Genomic DNA, 19,662 nt, shown 5'->3' with positions numbered 1-19,662 from the left:
AGGGCACACATATAGTTTATGGTGCCAATTCCATATAACTGGCCCAACCACTTTCACTGAAATCCCAAGGCGGCTAGATTAAAAGAGAACCAGAGAGAAAGAGCGAGACGGAGAGAGCGAGCCCCCTCTAAAATAAAATCATAAAGCAGCAGGACACTCCATTCAACAGAAGGCCCTTTTCCTGTTTCAAAAATAAAAACACCACGAGAAACAAATGAAAATGCTACTTATTTTTATTACTTTGTGGTTTTCTTTTAATGCTTGAAAAAAACAAAGCCAAGTCACAAACTACTGGCCATCCATCGTCATCTTTGTGCAAAAGCTCTACGAAAAAAATCCTGGCTTAGAAGATCAGAGCCACCTCAGGGGTTCTGTTTAAGTATATTTTCTAATCTTATACATGTGCTCTAAAAATTAGGTTCAACCAGAAAAACCCAAATCCAACTGGCCCAAGAGGGAAGAATTCTGGTGCACAATTGGACTACTGTGTTGCAAATTAAACTGTTCACACCTGCAGAATAATCTCACCAGCATAACCAATCTACCCTGGAATGCAGCCCCACGGTACCAAAAGGGGGATTTCTTCTTCCACCAGATCCTATCTTTCACTGATAAACTCTTTGGATGAGAAAACCAGCAGCAGATGTGAAAGCCACATGGCCCTCTACAAAGCAGGAGAGCAAAAGCAACGTAAAAAGAAATGATTCCTTAAACAGCAGCTCCCTATCAAGAATGAAGATTTTATCATCTAAGGCTGACTTTGTGGAAAGCTAGCTATTAGATAGACCCTGTTCCAAGACTTTGGCTAACAGCATCAGGCTGAAATCCAGGAGCTGGACTCGTTTAGCTACACCCTTGTTTTCAACTCTTGGGAACAGGGCCAATGTGTAAAGTTAGAATATAACAAATCCAACTTCCAAGGCAAAGAAGAAGACAATGTAGGTACTCTTACTTCATGCGGTCGATAGGCTCTGAGTGTGGTGTACACTTCAAACATTTTTATTTTGTGAATTTTAGCCTCTGCATAGTTTCTTCCGAAAGATTTCCACACCCTGCATCAAAAAATATTTGCCAATACCCCCCCTTAACTGATGCTGTGGCAATCAAAAATACTGAACACTTTCTCAAATTCATATTTAAGTAGAAAAATAGTTTTGATTAAGCAAAATGCTTCACAATAGGGTAAAACCATAATAGGGGAATAAAGTAAAACCAGAAACTCTCTACATTGTCCTGTATTTTGTGTCATTTCACTGAACTGCCATGGAGTTAGACAGCTCTAGAGTCTGTCTAGTTTTCACCACCCTCAAACTGCCTTAATATTTTTACCTGCATATTCATGGTGGTGTTTCAGATTTTTATTGTATAGTTCTCCTACCACTCAATTTCACCAAACTCTTTCTCCTGAAGGTACAGAAACTTGAATCAAATGCATTATAGGATTCAGGGATGGGAAACAGTAACCACTAAACAAATTACTTCTTTGGCAATGGATACTCCAGTGCCTTCTGGGAACACAGCTGTCCATGAAAAGCCAAATGGTCAATCACATACACATTTAACTTATGAGAAATTAGACATTCTTCACCAAAAGGAAGAGAACAACAGACTAACTTTAATGATATAAATGCTTGCCTCTTAAAGCACGGCCAAAGCCACACTTGGCATCACCTGGTAGAAATGCAGATAATTGGGCCACACCCCAGACCTCCTGAATCTGAATTAGCATTTTATCAAGATCCCCTGTGATTCATGCACACAATAAAGTCCCGCCTAGACTGTATCTCCCACCATTCCACGCCATGGGCACGTGCCCCAGAGTAGGCATGAGATGGGTGACGCCGATCTGCAGTTCCCTTGGTGGATCTCAGCTCTCACATGCCTCTCGCCTCACTGAGTGGAATTCTGATGTTTGAAGGGTAATTTGGATCATACAGTGGAACATGACTTCACTGTTTTGTCCCCAGGCTGACCCTCAGCTCCCAACCTAACGACTGGCGTGACTGAACCAAGGCCTTGCATCTTTGCATTAGAAACGGTGAGGACATTAACAGGTCTGGCGATCTCAGTAAAGGCAACTACAACCTTGTCAGCCTTGAGCACGCTGCCACAGGTCAGCCATAACTCAGACTGCAGGAGGAACACAGCTCTGGGACAGACGGTCACAAAAAGATAAACATGACATGGTGATATGGAACATAATCGTTTATGTTCAAGGTTGCTTTCCTTCAAGTAAAGCTGCTATCCAACTCATTATTTCTTTAAAGTTTGTCATTCTGTAAAGTAAATTTCTGCTATGGAAGAGCTTCCCATACTTGAATTACACATGTAGGTAAATCCTGACCATCCATTAATGACAGCTTACCTGTGCACACCTTCCTAGTTCTTTTCTGTCCAGATACTGAAATATATTGATTGCCAACTCGTACGGCAGTTGGATATCAAAGAAGGGCACGTCATCCATTTCATTCTGAGAAGGAAAAAAGAAAAGAAACAAGCTTAAGATTCTGAGATATGAAAATGTTCATATTTACAGGCCCTTTAAATGACCAGCAATAGCCTTAAGTGGTGACAAGAGAGACGATGCTGATTCCCAGGAGAAGCAAAGCGTTCTCACTATTCTGCACAGCACAGTCATGGAACTAATTCAGAGCTTGACAGCTACTCTCAATTCTCCAACCCCCACAAGCTTACCCTCCTTACATTCACTTATAAACTCCACAAGACCATTTCCCGTAATGCTTCAGAAAGGAGAAGCAGGGGTACCATCTCACAACCTGGCGTGTGCCACAGGAATCAGTGCAAAGGTTTGTGGAAAACCTCTCAGCTTCTAAGGAAGGGTGAGTGGTAGGCAGTCAAGAAAGAGCCTTGGAATCAGGGAGGCCACTGGTCCTTCCAGGACAACTGCTACTAGCCCCCAACTTGGAGGGGGGTGAATGCCCACAGCGAAGAAATGCTGACCTAGGTCACTGCAGTGTTTTCATCAGGAAGAGGGGGATAGGGCTGTGAATGTGAGCAAAAAGTAAACAAATGAAGTGCTGCTCTTGAGTAAGGTGAGTCCGTCTCCCCGTGGCCACAGGAGAAGCACAAGGTTTCCTAATGCACCCGGGGGCTTGTGCTGCTTAACCTGAGTGAGCCAGTGCAAACAGAGCAGTTCTTCTTCGGTGTCATTTATTAATGTGGAGAAATTAGAGCTTGCCTGCCTTTGGATAAGCAATTAGGGATGAGGTAACAGGCTTTATTTGAGAGATAAGGCTGTCATGACGATCCTGGTAGCACAAAGAAATACGAGGGTGAAACAGAAAAAAGGCCAAGTGTGCACATGGATCCCTCTGCCTGTTCCCGACTCCACATGCCAAAGCTCACTTTGGTGTGTGCTCCTGTAAAGCTGGGGAAAGCAGAGCTCTGCATCCCAACAAAACTCGCTTAATAAAATTCATGTTTAATAAGCTTTGGCTGACGTCGGTGACTTACTGGTTGCAAGCAAATTATTAATCCACCAGTCAAATACAACAGTTGTATATTGCAAGGCTGCATGAAAAGAATCTCAGCATTTTTAAGGGAGTGTGAGCACCGACTCAAACCCTACCACGATTCAGGGTGAAGATTTTTCTGGAATCATGTTTCCATTCATCTAGGAGTCTCAGGGCTAAAAGATAATCCAGGGCATAAGGAGGTAATGTATTCAACTGCAAAAACAGCGCAAGGCTAAGCACGAAGGCCAAGAAGGATCTCTAGAGGAAAGAAGAGGAAGAGCTGACAGTTCTCGGCGGGTAAAGAAGGAACGGCATGTTAAATCAGGACAGAAGTGTTGGCTTTACAGAAAACAACAGAAAAAAATCTGCAAGTGTAATTGGAAGACAAAGGGGTCCCTGCCTAAAAAAATAATGGAAAGTCATTTGTCTAATGTCATGCTAGGTCCCCTCCTACAGCTAATCAGCTTTACTCATCGAGAGAGAGAGGCATCACTTTCTCTATGCCCAGATCCAACTTGAGACTCCTTACCGTAACTATGGAGGGAATGGAGGAAAGGTGCACACAGTACAAGACTATCCTTCACAGCCCTGGACCTCCTTCTGCTTTCTCTTTTGGAGTTTTTGACTATGGTGAGGTGGAGAAGTCTACCTTATCCACTCAGTAAAGAAACAAGAGAAAAATGTTCCCTATCCTCATACAAGCAGAATAAAGGCAAAGAAAAATCTGCACTCATGCAAACTGAACTCATAATTAGCTTTTTTTTTTTCCTCCCCCCTGCCAGAGGCATTGCTTTCTTCAATTGGTCCCTTCGGGACTCCCTATAAACTGATGTCTGTACTTGACACTACTGCGATGAAGCATGAGACGTCATCTCTGTTTTTAGTTTTGCTTGTGCAGAAAAGTCACAATTCTGGTGGCAGGTGCCTTCTCCCTTTTGCCTGTTCAGTTGGCCAGTTCTCTATTCTCATCCTAGAAAATATCGCCTCTGCCTTAGCATACTCCAAACTCTGCCACCATCCTCCTTCATGCCAGCCCCCATGACCTCTGGGATGCAGCAGAGCATGGAGGGTTAGAGCACAGATTCCAACCGATCATCCTAGTTCTGCATCTGACTAGCCACGAGACCAGGCTAAATGCATCTGATTCTTAGCTTCCTCATCTATGAAACAGATATTAACACACCTAATACGTTATTCATGGGGCAGTTATGAGAATAAAATGAAATAATGCATGGAAAGGGCCTGGCACAAGTACCCAGGCTCAGCATGCAATAACTGATTGCTAATAGTACTATTTTCTTTCCTTGAGTGGCATTCCAGGTCCCTTTTTTTCCTTCAACACATACTTTTGATTAGGTCCACATTCCGCGTAGCCCCCACGTCAGCTTGTTGTTTACACAGAAAGTTGTCTCCCCTTGTCACGAGATAAGCACATGATAGTCGATGACAGTGGAAAGGGGATGGTACAGCAGAAGCTGTCATTCACAAGTATGAATACTGAAAGTATCCACACAACAAGGGCTTTTCCAAGAGGGCTTTAAAAAAAGAATCATCAATTTAAAAAGGTTATACCACAGTAATAACTACAGACGGATCTGCTCTAGTGCACAGAGGATGAGAAGGAGGTAGCCAGCAGGGTGTGAATGACCAGTCCGGGGTATTAGGGCTCCCACACCAACAGTCAGAGACTCCATGCTGGTCTCACTGCTAACACAATGGTGTTATGGTTCTTGATCATTTATAAGTTCTGGAGAGCAACAACTGCTTCAAAGCATTGAATTATAATTATATAAACACCAACGTCACAAAGCCAAACTTTTTTTTTTTAAATCGCTGTGCTCTTAGAAAAGGGAACTCTCCTACACTGTTGGTGGGAATGTGAATGGATACCGCCACTATGGAGAACAGTATGGTGGTTCCTTCAAAAACTAAAAAAAAACTACCATATGACCCAGCAATCCCACTACTGGGCATATACCCTGAGAAAACCATAATTCAAAAAGAGTCATGTACCACAATATTCACTGCAGCACTATTTACAATAGCCAGGACATGGAAGCAACCTAAACGTCCACTGACAGATGAATGGATAAAGAAGATGTGGCACATATATACAATGGAATATCACTCAGCCATAAAAAGAAACGAATTTGAGTTATTTGTAGTGAGGTGGATGGACCTAGAATCTGTCATACAGAGTGAAGTAAGAGAAAGAGAAAAACAAATACCGTACGCTAACACATATACATGGAATCTAAAAAAAAAAAAAGGTTCTGAAGAACTTAGGGGCAGGATAGGAATAAAGAAGCAGACGTAGAGAGTGGACTTAAGGACACGGGGAGGGGGAAGGGTAAGCTGGGATGAAGTGAGAGAGTGGCATGGACATATATACACTACCAACTGTAAAACAGATAGCTAGCGGGAAGCAGCCGCATAGCACAGGGAGATCAGCTCAGTGCTCTGTGACCACCTAGAGGGGTGGGATAGGGAGGGTGGGAGGGAGACACAAAAGGGAGGGGATACGGGGATATATGTATACATATAGCTGATTCACTTTGTTATACAGCAGCAACTAACACAACAATGTAAAGCAATTATACTCCAATAAATGTTTAAAATAATAATAAAATAAAAGGTGTGAAGAGTGGGAAAAAAAAAAATCACTGTGCTCTTAGAATTGCATCTAAACTGCAAAATGATGGTCAATCCCAAATAGATCAAGTCCCAGACTCTTATGTAAATGACCTTCCCTGTTGCTACCACTGGCTGGGAATGGCAGGAAAAAAAAAAGAAACCAACATACTAAAGGAAGGTCCACATCTCCACATCTTAAGAAATATGTAGACCCACAAGGTCAGGAGACCAAATGCTGAAGTTTCATGTTGCACCCTTAGCATCCTTCTGGCAAGACATTCTATCATTGGCTCTTGTAGTGGAGGCTGTGGTGGGTCACTCAGATTCCCCCTCTGGATCCATGACACCTTCCCCCCAGATGCCCAGAATGCTGCCTGCCAATGGCTCATAGCTGTGTCCCTTCCCAGGCACTGCCCTTGGCCAAAAAGCTGCCTCATTCCAGGTTACACTCCCTCCTCAAGGGCAGTGTGCATCCAATGACTACTCAACAGCTGAATATAAATACCTCTATGTGGGACCCCTCAGAAAGGCCAACCCATGAAACCACCTGCATGCAAATCTCTATCTCAGAGTCTGTTTCACGGAAATTCTAATCTTTATTCCCAAATAGTCCTGTGTTCAGCACATTCACAAGGGCTCTTATGCACAACTCCAGAGACATTAGGTAACCTATTTCCCTTTCTACTAAGGAGGCAACAGTGGAATGCAGGTAAGTTAGAGTGATGTTATTACACCGAAAAACAGAAAACTAGAGCAGCTTCAGGGTTAAGTAAATCACTCATAAACTTCTCTCTCTTATTATTAGTAACATATCACTTAGGGAACACCTTACAAAAGATTGAGAGTTACGAGCATGCTGGATCCTGTGGTTAAACATCCAATTCTTTTACAGGTACAGCATAATTTGACAAGGATGTGGAGCCACATCCTGGACAGAGGCTGCAGCCCAGTAACCACATGTACCTTAATAGTAGCAGCAAGAAGGTCCTAAGCACTCTCATTTGGTACTACCCTGGTTCACAAAGTAAAAAAAAAAAAAAACTACTACTTGCTACTAGTGTGCAGAGAAGTACCCTGCATCTAAAAGGTGCTATCAGGGCTCGCTTCAGCAGCACACATACTAAAACTGGAACGATACAGAGAAGATTAGCATGGCCCCTGCACAAGGATGACACGCAAATTCGTGAAGCGTCCCCTATTTTTAGCATTTATACTCCAATAAAGATGTTAAAAAAAAGAATTTAACTGCAGTCTCTAAATAGAAAAAAAATTAAAAATAATAAAAGGTGCTATCAGACTTCCATCTAGGCTATTTTGAAGCATACAGCCACCCTAAAGGTTATGGGCCACATTAACCAACTATATCTATAGTAACTTAAATATGGAAATGGACAAGTTGGCAGTTCAGAAACTAAGATATTCCAAGAAGAAAAGAGACACCTGAAATATAGGAAACGTGGTCGTACTATAAAAAATCAGTATGACTACAATGTTTAGAGAATAATTTAGAATGGACAAATTTATGCTACAGAAGACCATACAGAAGACCAGTAAATTTAAAGTATTAACATCCCTTCAAATTTAAAGAAGGACACCCTTTGGACAACATACAACTTGGGTTTTAATTTTTTTTTTTTAATGGTTGAGATATTGATTCTCTCTCCAATATTGGTGACTCTTGTCCTGTATTATACATCAAAATCATCTGTGGAGTTGTGTGTCTGTGTGTGTGTGTGTTTTAAACCAAAAGCCCAGGGTCTCACTCAGACCTAATGTCCCAAATTCCCAGGGATGGGGCTCAAGCAACTCTTCCTCAGGAATCCTCATACAAACCAAAAGTTGAGAACCACAACCCTAACTTACCAAAAGACTTAAGAATCAATCCTTTCCCAATCAAGCCAAAAGAAAAAAAAAAAAAAAGCCACCACAAAGGGGTCATGTTACTTTGTTAATTCAAAGTCAGTGAATACTAGATTTTCCCAAAGTCTACTGGACTTACTCCAAAAAACGCTAAGAGAAATTGCAAATAGATCCATCCCCAGGGAGGCTGATTTGTACTCTTATGTGCTAATGTAAGACTAAGTCTGTAAATGGACTGGTTTTGTGCCTTACTGTTAGAAATTTAATCTGTCTTCTCTTGTTTAGTAGAAGGAGGGATAATTACTAAGAGCCAAATCAGTAAAAAGTGAAGAAATTGACTTAAAGTTTGTTCCCAGTGTAATCTCCAGGGCAAACAACAGGAAAGATCTCTCTAGATGGTGTTTTAAGAAACTAAGAAAAGCACCTGAGTTCAAACAATAGATACATAGCATTTCTGCTAAATCTATCACTGAAAGGAGACTGTTTTCTACATGAATTTATCTCAACTTTCTACATACTGCTAAGGAGTAGACGCACACAATCTCAATCAGAAGGAACAGATGAGTTCCAGTTTCACCTGCATTTTCTTTAAGAAAAATAAAATTAGTTGATTAGGGGAAAAAAAGGTCTGAAACACTGCCAAGATAAACAGCCATTCATTTACATTCCCAAATGTGTCTCAAAACACGTTCTTATTTATACAAAAGAAAAAAAATGACAAAAGTCCACCAAAATGTTAACAGCTGTAGCCACTGAGCAATAACATTACAAGAGATTTTTGTTTTTGTCTTTCTATTCTTCTGAATTTCCTCAATATTTTTACAATAACCATGTTTCACAAAGAAAAACAATACATTTGTAAGATAAGGTGTTTTATGTTCAAAACACTATCTGAATTCAGGTCCATGCCAGGTGCTGGGGGGAGGGAGGTACTGTTAGCAAATGTATAAGAAATGATATCAACACCCAAAGAGCTAAAATCTTTTATAGAGCTAAATCACTGTCACATAAAATGGAATAAAAACTGGAGTCTACAAAAGGCAATAGAGATAGCCCCCCAAGGTATTCCCAAGTTCATCAGGAAGCCAGCTATTTAGAACCTGGAAATCACTTCTCCGAAGCAACAATGCTGTAAAGAGTGGTTAAGCTCCCAAGCAGTCCACAAAAAGCCAACTTATCTTTTTTTTTTTTTTTTAACATCTTTATTGGAGTATAATTGCTTTACAATGGTATGTCTTTTAACATTTAACCTAATCCCTTGCCTCGCTATGAGAAAGAGCAAAAGGTATTCAATAAATTTTTGTTGACAGCATACGTGGATGATATAGCTGAACTTTAACACTACAACATCTAACAGGTACATTGCACTGCATACAGTAGATGCACATTAAACGTCCATGGGATTTGATTTTTTTTTAATGGGCTTCCCAACTTCAAGAGCCATTATCATTCACCACCTACTGGTATGATTCCCCTGGGCATTCTGGCAAGGGGTGGACACAGAGAGCAATCTAAACGATTGGGCAGCGAGGGCTGGGGCAACCCCAGGAGGCTGGGCAGTGGAGAAAGCTAGGGAGGCAGAGGACGCACGACCTCTGCTTTCAAAACCCCCTTTTAGTCGGATACAGTTTTTCTCTCCAGAAAGAAGTCAGCAGGGGAGGGGGAGGGGGAGCTCCCTTATCAAAACGGTCCCAGAGGGGCCTGTGTGGGTATGGTTTGTTTGTGGAAAGAGTTTCACGTCAAGGGTCCCAAATACTCCAAACACATTCGTACCATCAAAATTGGCTATATAATTTGTAGAGCCCAGTGGAAAATGGAAATGCGGGGCCCCTTGTTTAATATTAAGAATGTCAAGATGGCAACAACAGAGCATTAAACCGAGCACAGGGTGCTTCTAAGCCTGGGGCCCTATGTGACCACACAGGTCACATGGGCCCACGAGGCCAGCTGGCCCTGGCCACCACAGAACCTTTGCACTTGCCATTCTCTGCCTAGAATGCCCCCCCCCCCAATCTCTGCACACTTGCTCCCTCACCTCTTCCATAAGCATGACCTTCCTAGGAAGGCCTCTTGGCTAGCACTATCCCCAACACATATACACTCTGTCCCTTCCACCTGCTTTCTTCTTCTCCAGGGCATCTATTACCTGACAATTATTTGTTCATTGTCCATCTCCCTCTTGCCCAGAATGTGGGCTTTATAAGAGCATGAATTTTTTCTGACTTGTTCACTGCTGTAGCCTCAGTGCCTAGAATAGTACCTGGTACCAAGAAGCCACCTAATGAGTACTTGAGGAGTGAATGAATGGAGCCCAGGCTGCTTCAAGCAGCAGAACCTTTCAACAAACAGACGTCCTAAGTTACAAGTTGTTCTAGTGTACACAGAGACCATTACAAAACATGTCCAAGTAGACATGTGCTCACTCGTAACAGGAAAAAAATACATGGCACTGACAAGAAAACGTTTTAGTTGGAGTAACGGAAAAGGCAGAACCTTGGGCTGGAGGGATCAGGGGAGAGTTAACATAGGAACAAGAATCAAGTTAAGCCTTAAAAGGAAGGCAAAGAACAGAAAGAGGAAGGAAAGTCACTCCAGGTAAGCCAGTGCATGAGCTCACATTTGACTCGGTTGCCTTCTCATTTTGTATTAGTCAGTTCCCCTACTTGTTTCTAACTTTAAAAAAAGAGGAACGTCAAGTCATCAAATTGACCTGCTGACAACATAGATGTAGGCTCTGACAAATTAAATATTGACAAAGTGAGCAATAAATACTGGCCAACAGTATTAAAACTTTCATCAGGCCTGAAAACCCAAATCGTAACGCTCTGAATGTTCACAGGGGTTCTAACCATCACAGAGCCTCCTTGTGAGGCTGTTGCTGGAAGCAGCAGCTCTGCCCATGCTATTTCAATTCCACACATGCCGACGGGGCCCCCACTGCACTGAGTACCATAGGCGGGGTTACAAGAGGAAGACAAGGGACGCCGCCCTCCAGGGATTCCAGGAGGCGGCCAGAAGCAAGAGGCTCACCAGGGATAAGCTTTAGCAAAGAGGAAGTGAGATAGTATAATGAACTTTTCTGCAATACTAATGGTAATAATAGCACCAGCTTTAATTTACTGTCTACTTATTGTAAGCCAGCTTGGTGCACTAAGAATGTCCCAGCCTCTACACAAGATCATACTAGCCTGGTCCTCATCTGATAAGGCAGGGTAAGTGACCTGCCCAAGGTCAGACAACAAGTCAGCAGCAGAGACCGCACCTGAACTCAGGTCCACCCGATTCTGAGCCTGGACTTGTAACCAAAGCCATCCTGCTCCATTAATGTTACCCTTTCAGTTAAAAGAAGCAACACTAGGCTTCTGAGGTCAGGGACTGTGTCCATTCTGCTTACTACTGATTCCCCGGCGCCCAGCTGATCCATAAATGTGTTGGATGAACAGAAAACACCTACATTGCTACAGTTAGTGCCGCTTCAAACAGTTACCCACTTAAAGTGGTCATCTGTCGTTTCTGCCCAACATCCATCCCCTCTTTTCTTTTAGGAAACCACCCCACTCTTGGTCAACATGGCTTAGGTGGGGCTGACCCCACTCTTACCTTCAGGAGTGGGCAGTGGATATAAGCCTGGCCAGTTTGCGTCAGTGACTGGTTTGAGGATGGCTCCATGACCCAGTCTGGATCAATGGGAATTTAAGTTCATAACTTCTGCTGCATAAAACAGATGCTCTCTTTCCCCTGGGTTGATAAGCTGACAGAATATAAGACTGGAGTTGCTGGCAGCCATTTTATCCCAAATTGGGATAAAGCCAATTCTATGAATAAAGCCAAGGCTATGAATAAAGCCAACAAAAGGAAAGCAGGACTGAGAGATGGAGAGATTTCTACAGAGAAAAACAATTTTGTAACTATTGAGGTAACCGATGTTAACTAAACTTACTGTGGTAATCATCTTGTAACATATACATGTGTCAAGTTACTGTGCTGTACCTGTTAGTGCTCTATGTCAATTATAGCTCAGGAAAACTGGGGTGGGGGGAGGACAAATAAAAGAGAGATGGAGAGACTGCTAGTTACATCATAAAACCACCCAGAACAAGGACCACACCTGGAATTTTCAGTTACATGAATCAACAGATTCCAGTTTGGTTTTTTTTTTTTTTTTTTGCGGTACGCGGGCCTCTCACTGTTGTGGCCTCTCCTGTTGCAGAGCACAGGCTCCGGACGCGCAGGCTCAGCGGCCATGGCTCACGGGCCCGGCCGCTCCGCGGCATGTGGGATCTTCCCGGACCGGGGCACGAACCCGTGTCCCCCGCATCGGCAGGCGGACTCTCAACCACTGCACCACCAGGGAAGCCCCCAGTTTGGGTTTTTTTTAAGCCAGTTTGAGTTGGGTGCTGACTGCTTGCAGCCCAGAGTCCTGACACATCACCTAAATAGAGACGGGACTGAGCAACTGGATTTCATAACCACCACAGTGAAGAGAGCAGCAGCATACTTGCAGTTATACTCTACTATCTGTGAGAAGCCCGAATTTACTGAGAAAGGGAAAAAAGACAAGAAAGACAAAGTGCCTACTGCCTCTAAAATTCTATGCAGGGCTGTATCACTTCTTTCACTAACTCAACCATATACCAAGAAGACAATTTAGGTATCCCTAACTCACCACCTGAAACAGATGGTTTCTAAGCACTATTACTAAAAGCTTCACAAGAGAAGACGAGGCTCAATGGGAGTCGTTTCTAAGTTTTCGTTTCAGCTGGGCTTGTCCATCAAAGGTCTTGCCTGTACCCAGCCATGTGACACTGTAAGGTGACGCTGTTCATGTGCCCATCAAGAGGCAATTTCACGCCTGACTGCTAACGTACTAGTTGTTCTTGCTCTAGTGATGATACTGAAAACTGAAGTGAAAGAGACTGCACCAAAAATACAACAGGATGTGCTGGTATAACAGAGTGCTCCAAAGGCGGGGAAAAAAGGGGAGAGGGGCTGTTAGGAGGTGGTACCGGCTTTTTATTTCCCTTTCATGTCAACTGGATGAGCCTGTCAGAGTTTCTGGGGAGTCCCAAATGAACTAAATTTTCCTTTTCAGGAGCCACCCACAGATCAAAGGATTCTTGGGAAGACATAAGGCAAAGATCACAAACTCATGGCCCAAGGCAAATCTAGTCGAAGGAGAGGCGTCGTTTTCTATCGTGTACATATGTTAACAAAAACTAAAAGTGGGAAGTTTTTGTGGTAGATAGTTATATTAACTAGTCCCCTAATTTGTTCACGCCTCTCTGTGTTCAAGCATTTGGGTATCTGACTCTGGGTGAGGCCATATGAATTGCATTGGTCAATGAGACAATAACAAACATGACCTAGGCAGAGACTTCAAAAGCACTTGGGCGTTGGGACTTGCCTTTTTGCTGCTCTCATAACTCTGGTAAGGTCCACCCAGGGCTAACGTGCTGGAAGATGAGACACATAATACACACACACACACACACACACACACACACACTCACACACACACACACACACACAGAAGTGGAGCTGCCTCGCTGACAGGAGTTAACCTCAGACAGGTACACGAGCCCACTCACGCCCAGCTCAACTGTCACTCTGCAAGATGGTGAGCTAAATAAATCTTGGTTGTCTTAAACCAAAGTTTTGGGGGTTTTTTGGTAGCAAAAACTGATAGAGCCCACATAAAAATACATAATCGCAATTTGGGGGGAAAAATCCCTAAAGACTCTGCAACACCAGGACCACATTCCTACACGGCCACAAGCAGCTGACCTGGGCAGAGGCTCTCGCTTTTAGCCCAGCCACAGCTTAACATTTTCCAATTCGTCACTATCATCTCATCCATGCTGGGGTCACGTTCAGTTGCCATATGTCGTCTCAGTTGGGTGGTGGTATACTTATGGCAAAGAAGAAAGTGAAATACTATATTCCACATACTCCAGTTACTATGAAAAGTGAAAAAAAAAAGTACAACCACTTTGGAAAATGGTCATTATCTACTAAGGCTGAACATACACATATCTTGTAACCCAGCAATTCCACTCCTAAGCAAATACCCAAGAAGAGTGTGTACATATGTTCCAAAAGATGTACAAAATGTTCACAGCAGCACTATTCCTGACAGCCCCAAACTGGCTATTAACAAACTAGTTATCAGTAATGCCCATCAGGGCTTCCCTGGTGGCGCAGTGGTTGAGAGTCTGCCTGCGGATGCAGGGGACGCGGGTTCGTGCCCCAGTCCGGGAAGATCCCACATGCCGTGGAGCGGCTGGGCCTGTGAGCCATGGCCGCTGAGCTTGTGCGTCCGGAGCCTGTGCTCCACAACGGGAGAGGCCACAACAGTGAGAGGCCCGCGTACAGCAAAAATAAATAAATAAATAATAATGCCCATCAACAGTAGAATTAGTAAGATGTGGCATATTCATAGGGATAAATATCATACATAATGCTGTGCACAAGAACCCAAAAGTATGTGTTGTACGATTCTACTTATATAGTTCAAAATCAGATAAAATTAAAATAAGACGTTAGAAGTCAGGTGAGTGGTTACCCTTGGGCGGAATGGCACACATACGGGTTCTGAAAAGCTGGTAATGCTGTTCTGTAACCTGGGTGCTGTTTACATTGATGTGTACACTCTTGGAAATACATCAAGATGTACATTTATGGTTGGTACACTTCAATAGAGAGGTTGCCTTTTTGTTTTAGTTTTTAAAAAGTGGGGAAACAAGACCAAGAGGAGGGCTGTGCTTCAAGAAAAAATGGTTGAGTATTTTTCTTTAGGGGTATTGTGAAGACAATCTCTACACCGTTATGTTTACTACTTAATGTGACAAAAAGAACGGTAGCCGTTATGAAACAAATTATTACAAAAGTATGGCTGGAATCTGAAGACACAACACCTGATGAACTAGGGAAAAAAGGATCAAATGAGTAACATGTAGCCTACTTCACTCATTTGCATTTCCTCCCTGCCCTCTGTGGGCTTTGGGACTTACAACCCCTGAAATACCTTTTCTATAAAGGCTGCCATCATTTCTCAGACTGAAGATACTGGGTGGGTCCCTTAAAACAATTACTTTCCTAAACCTCATCTGTCATATGGGGCTAATGCTGTCCACTGGTGAGGGCCATTGGGAGAACTGAAGAAGACAACGTCTCTAAACCCTGACAAGACAATACCCAGGAGACAAACAAGTAAGCACGCAATGAATTATGATTACTTTATTTTTTATTTATAGCAGTGTTACTGATGATTGCTAAGTACAAAAAACAAAAAAACAAAACCACTAGCGGTGCCCCAAAGTGTGGATGCTCCTCACGGTAGCCTAGAGCCTAGCAGAGCCTAATGTGGTGATTCCAAAGGGAGCAGAAGGGATCAAGGGCATATACTCCAGGGCAGGCTTTTTCTAACTATAAATGAAACAGATTCTGAAGTCCCTTGGATCCTCCAGCAGGCAGGCCGCTTCCATTTTTAGGATACTTCAGTTAGGGCTCCACTATTTTTGGTATCAATGCCTGTGCCTCAGGAATGTTAGGACTAGAAAGAGTAGGGAATCCAGACTTCAAACCAAAATAAGCTGTACAGCTGAGAACAATGTCTCAAACTCACCTGATCATCCCAATCACCAGGTTTCTGGGCCCCTCCTCTGGAAACTGATGCAGCAGGGCTGGGAAGGGCCAGAACCTATATTTTAATAAGGCTTAATATGACTGTTACAGCAAGTCAAGTTTAGGGAACTCCTACCTGGTGAAATTTAAAGTCCAACAGATCTGAATCCAAATTCAATCCCAAGAACTTGCAGCTGGGTAACCCTGGGCAAATTACAGAAAACCTGCATTTCCTCGTTTGTAAAATGAGACTGACAATACCTACCTCCCAGGATTGTTGTGACTCCTGAATACAATGCCACATTCAGTGCGGAGGATTTGCGAGGCCCCAAATGTGCCTTTGTCCTAATAATCCACATTCCTGTTTCTCTTTACCCCCAAAGCTGGTCTTGCCTCAGCCTACAAGTTTACTTTTATGGGGATAACTTGTGTGTAGATCTGGACTAGCCTGAATGACTTATCAGGTGCTAAGTCACCTTCCCAAGGCATTGACAAATTTAATTTTTACATGTCAGACTTCTTCAGTGATGACCCGCTTCTTACACAAGCACGCATGACGCCAATATGAATTTTCATATATAAGAATTAACACATTAAATGAGAACGTTTATAACACACACACACACAAAGTTAATATCTAACCTTAGAGATAGGCAGAGCACAGAACCAGAAACTCTGTGAAATCTTATAGCTACTAATGTTATTTGAATATAACTACATATTATGTTGATAAGCCATTTCTTCTGGAAACAGCTTAGCAATTACACAATTACTCCCTATTGAGAAACCATAGACGCTGCCTTTGAGCCCAATTTAAGTCACTAAAACCTGCTGCCTTTTTCCAACTCTTAAACATGAATGTGTTTCAGGTGATCTTGATTGTGACAACTTTGTGAAAGGGGCTTTTTTTTTTTTTTTTTTTTTTAAGAGAGAGGGTTCCTAGCTTACTCCAGATTCTGGAAGGGATTCATGCCCCACAAAATGTACACTATGATTAGCATGGAGGTTCTTATCAAAAGTTTTTTTTCTGCTTTAACTGAAGTAATACATGAACAGTTAGAAAAACTTGAACTGTACAAACACTATATAGAGAAAAGTTAAAATTCCTTCCTATCCACGTCGTGAGTTCTCCTCCACAAAGGCAACCTTGTTAAAAGTTTAGGAACCCTTCTAGATCAGGATTTCTCGGTCTCATACTTGTTATTTTAGACCAGATAATTTTTTGTGGGTGCTGTCCCGTGCATTGTAGAATGTTCATGAGCATTCCTGGCCTCTACCCACTAGACGCCTGCAGCGAACACACCCCCGCCCCAATTGTGGCATCTAAAAATGTCTGCAGACACTGCCAAAACGGGGGACAAAATCGCCCCCAGCTGGGAACCACACCTTCCAGAGATACTCAATGCCCGCACAAACACAGCGGTGTGTACCTCTACTCATTTCCCCACCCCCACACTGGTGGCACACAGTTACTTTCCAACTCATTAGGCCATTTGTACCGGGGCGACGGCCAGCCCGTGCCTCGGCGGGAGGCGACGGCCACTCACCAGGTCCCGGATGAGCTGATCCACCAGCTGCTCCCCGCCGCCGGCAGCCTCGCGGGCCGGAGGGGAGCGGGAACGGCTCGCCGCCTCCTGCCTCTCGGCCCGGGTCGCCCGCGCTGCCGGGGGCCGCCCCGCGCCCTCCAAAAGGCCCTGGGCCAGCGCCAGGTACCCCGAGGCCTGCTGCTCGCCGCGCCCAGGGACCACCTCAGGCCGCCACGGCCGTCGCTCGGCAGCCTCGGGCCGCCGCCGCTTCCTCAGCGCCTGGGCCTGCGCCAGCTCCTCCTGCCAGTGCCGGCGGAACTCGTCCAGACTGTGGTCGGCCATCGCCGCCGCTCCCGGCCAGCCGCGTCCCCGTCGGCCCACCAGGTGCCACGGGACGGTCCCTCCGCGGGAAGTGTCCGCCGCCACCGGAAACCGCCGCCGCTGCCGCGCTCGGGTTCCGGGTGGCCTGCCCGGCCCCGCCCCGCCCCTAGTGCTCCCTTCCGGCTGTCCCTGGCGCTGTGGCTTGCGGCAACCCAGGCCGAGGTCTGTGCCCTGCCCCCGCCCCCAGCTTCTCAACTTTACGCTTGTGGCTTTTGCCAAGCGCAGACTGTGCGCCAAGCCCTGTTTTTTCATTCAAACATGCATTGAGCAACTACTATGTCAGATGCTGAGAATTCAGTATTTGAATCTGCAACAACAAAAATAATCTCTTCCCTCTTGGGGTTTGCATTCAAGTGAGGGGGTGGGAAGGAGGAGGCGTTCAACAAAAGAATATGAACGTTTGAATCCGTGGGAGGCGTTATGAAGAAGCTAAAACAAGGTAAGGTAATAAAACAAGGCGAGGGACGGGGATGGGAGAATTACTTTTAGAAGGATGGTCAGAGAATGGACTGTCTGATATGTCATGTGAACTAAAAGCTAAATGAGGAGAGAAACCAGCCATGGGAAGATCAGATCTCAGAAGAGATCTTTCCAGAAGGAACTGCAAGTGAGAGGGCTATGAGATTGGAAAGAAAGAGGCATACAATAGCATACCAACTTCTAAGGGCTTTGTATCTGTTGTTCGCTCCTCAGGGACTTTTATCCCCACCTTGACCTGGTTAACTCTTACACATCTTTCATATCTCAGTTCTCCTCCCAAACCCCGCCCCCGCAAATCAGGTCTCCCTGATATTCATTCTTAACAGCATCCCATACTTATAGCACAGAACACAATTTGTAATTTTATATCTGTGTGATGTCTTACTAACATCTCCCTTCCCTACTGGACTGTCAGTTCTTAGCTTGGAGGCCAGTGATTAATAGGAGCTCAATAAATATTTACTTAATAACAACCCTTAAAGTGAGAACTACTGTCTCCACTTTACAGATAAATAGCCACAAATCACGCAGCTGGCAATTTGCAGACCCAGGATTCTAATCCTCTTTCCTACTACATACCTGACCTATTAATTATCAGAATCATAGAGCCCACACATCTAAACCAGCTAGGGAGCACTTGGCGGCACCTCTGGTTACCGTGCGTGTGTGTGTGTGTGTGTGTGTGTGTGTGTGTGTGTGTGTGTGTCTATTTTCAAATTCAGTGATATCACCAGCATGGTTGTTGACAGCCTGGGTGCCAGAGTTGGATCTAGGTGGGAATCCCAGCACCTTCATTTACTCACATCCTCTTTCTTCCAGCAATTCCACTTCTAGGAATTTATCCAAGAGAAGAAAATTGAGGAGTTCAAAGAATACCTTCAAGGAGGTTCACGGAAGCGTTGTTTATAGTGCTAAATATCAGAAGCAATCTAAGTAGTTGACAATAGGGCGTTGGTTAATTAAGTTATGCTCCATTAGAATGTAAGAAAGATCCTAACTGGCTTGTCGCTTCATGAGAAAAGAGACCTGACCTATTTGTTCTTTGCTATGTCTTCAGTGCTCAAAACAGTGTCTGGCACATAGTACTGCAAATAATGAATGAGTAAATGAAAAACTGTGCAACTATTAAACTACATTGGAGAAGAAAACTTAACTATGTGAAAGTTATTCACAATATAGCAAAGTCAGGGTACATAACTGTAGGTATGGCATGATCCCAGTGGTGTCTCTTAAAGAGGGTGTATGCATTAAGAAGAATATACACCCAAATCTTACCAAAAGAGGTCTCTAGAGAGAACAGAATTATGGGTGTTTTAGTGTTCTTTTTCTTTATCTGTATATTATAATTTGCTACAATAAATGTTGTCCTAGCCTGAGTTCCTCCAGAAAGCAGAGCCCGAGACCTAGGCTTGCAGGCAGCTAGTTATTTGTAGGAGTGATTCCAGAGAAGAAGCGTGGGGGACTGAGAAGACTGAAACAGGGAAGGAGGGACAGCTAATCCAAAGAGCATTCTTGAGTTGGTCTTGTTCTGGGCAACTTACACTCAATCTCACTGGGACCTTCTAAGGAGCCTTGAAGATTGTCCTCCCAAGAAGTAAGAGCTGGAAGGCAACATTTATCCACTGGCTCATCCTCCGTTAGAGAAAGGTTAAACCATGGGTTTTACATAATCTTTCACTTCC

The 19,662-nt window shown here is 43.8% G+C and overlaps 1 protein-coding gene and 1 non-coding gene across 2 annotated transcripts in view; one reads left to right on the top strand and one right to left on the bottom strand.

Moving 5' to 3' along the window:
- FBXW8 (F-box and WD repeat domain containing 8) overlaps positions 1-17,537 on the bottom strand; it is a 114,821-nt gene extending 97,284 nt beyond the window's left edge. The window contains exons 1-2 of the mRNA XM_027124697.1: positions 17,141-17,537; positions 2,366-2,470 (exon numbers count right to left, since the gene is read on the bottom strand). Of these exons, the coding sequence (XP_026980498.1) occupies positions 2,366-2,470; positions 17,141-17,461 (426 nt within the window). The 5' untranslated portion in view covers positions 17,462-17,537. The remainder of the gene's footprint in view (positions 1-2,365; positions 2,471-17,140) is intronic.
- On the top strand, positions 7,207-7,313 carry LOC113630108 (U6 spliceosomal RNA). The gene has a single exon (XR_003436826.1). It is a non-coding gene; the product is annotated as a U6 spliceosomal RNA (small nuclear RNA).
- Positions 17,538-19,662: the final 2,125 nt, after the last annotated feature.

The sequence above is a fragment of the Aethalodelphis obliquidens genome, unplaced genomic scaffold (assembly GCF_003676395.1).
Source record: "Aethalodelphis obliquidens isolate GAN/ISIS:26980383/991018 unplaced genomic scaffold, ASM367639v1 scaffold28, whole genome shotgun sequence".
NCBI lineage: Eukaryota > Metazoa > Chordata > Mammalia > Artiodactyla > Delphinidae > Aethalodelphis > Aethalodelphis obliquidens.
This window is presented reverse-complemented; position numbering and strand designations above follow the sequence as displayed.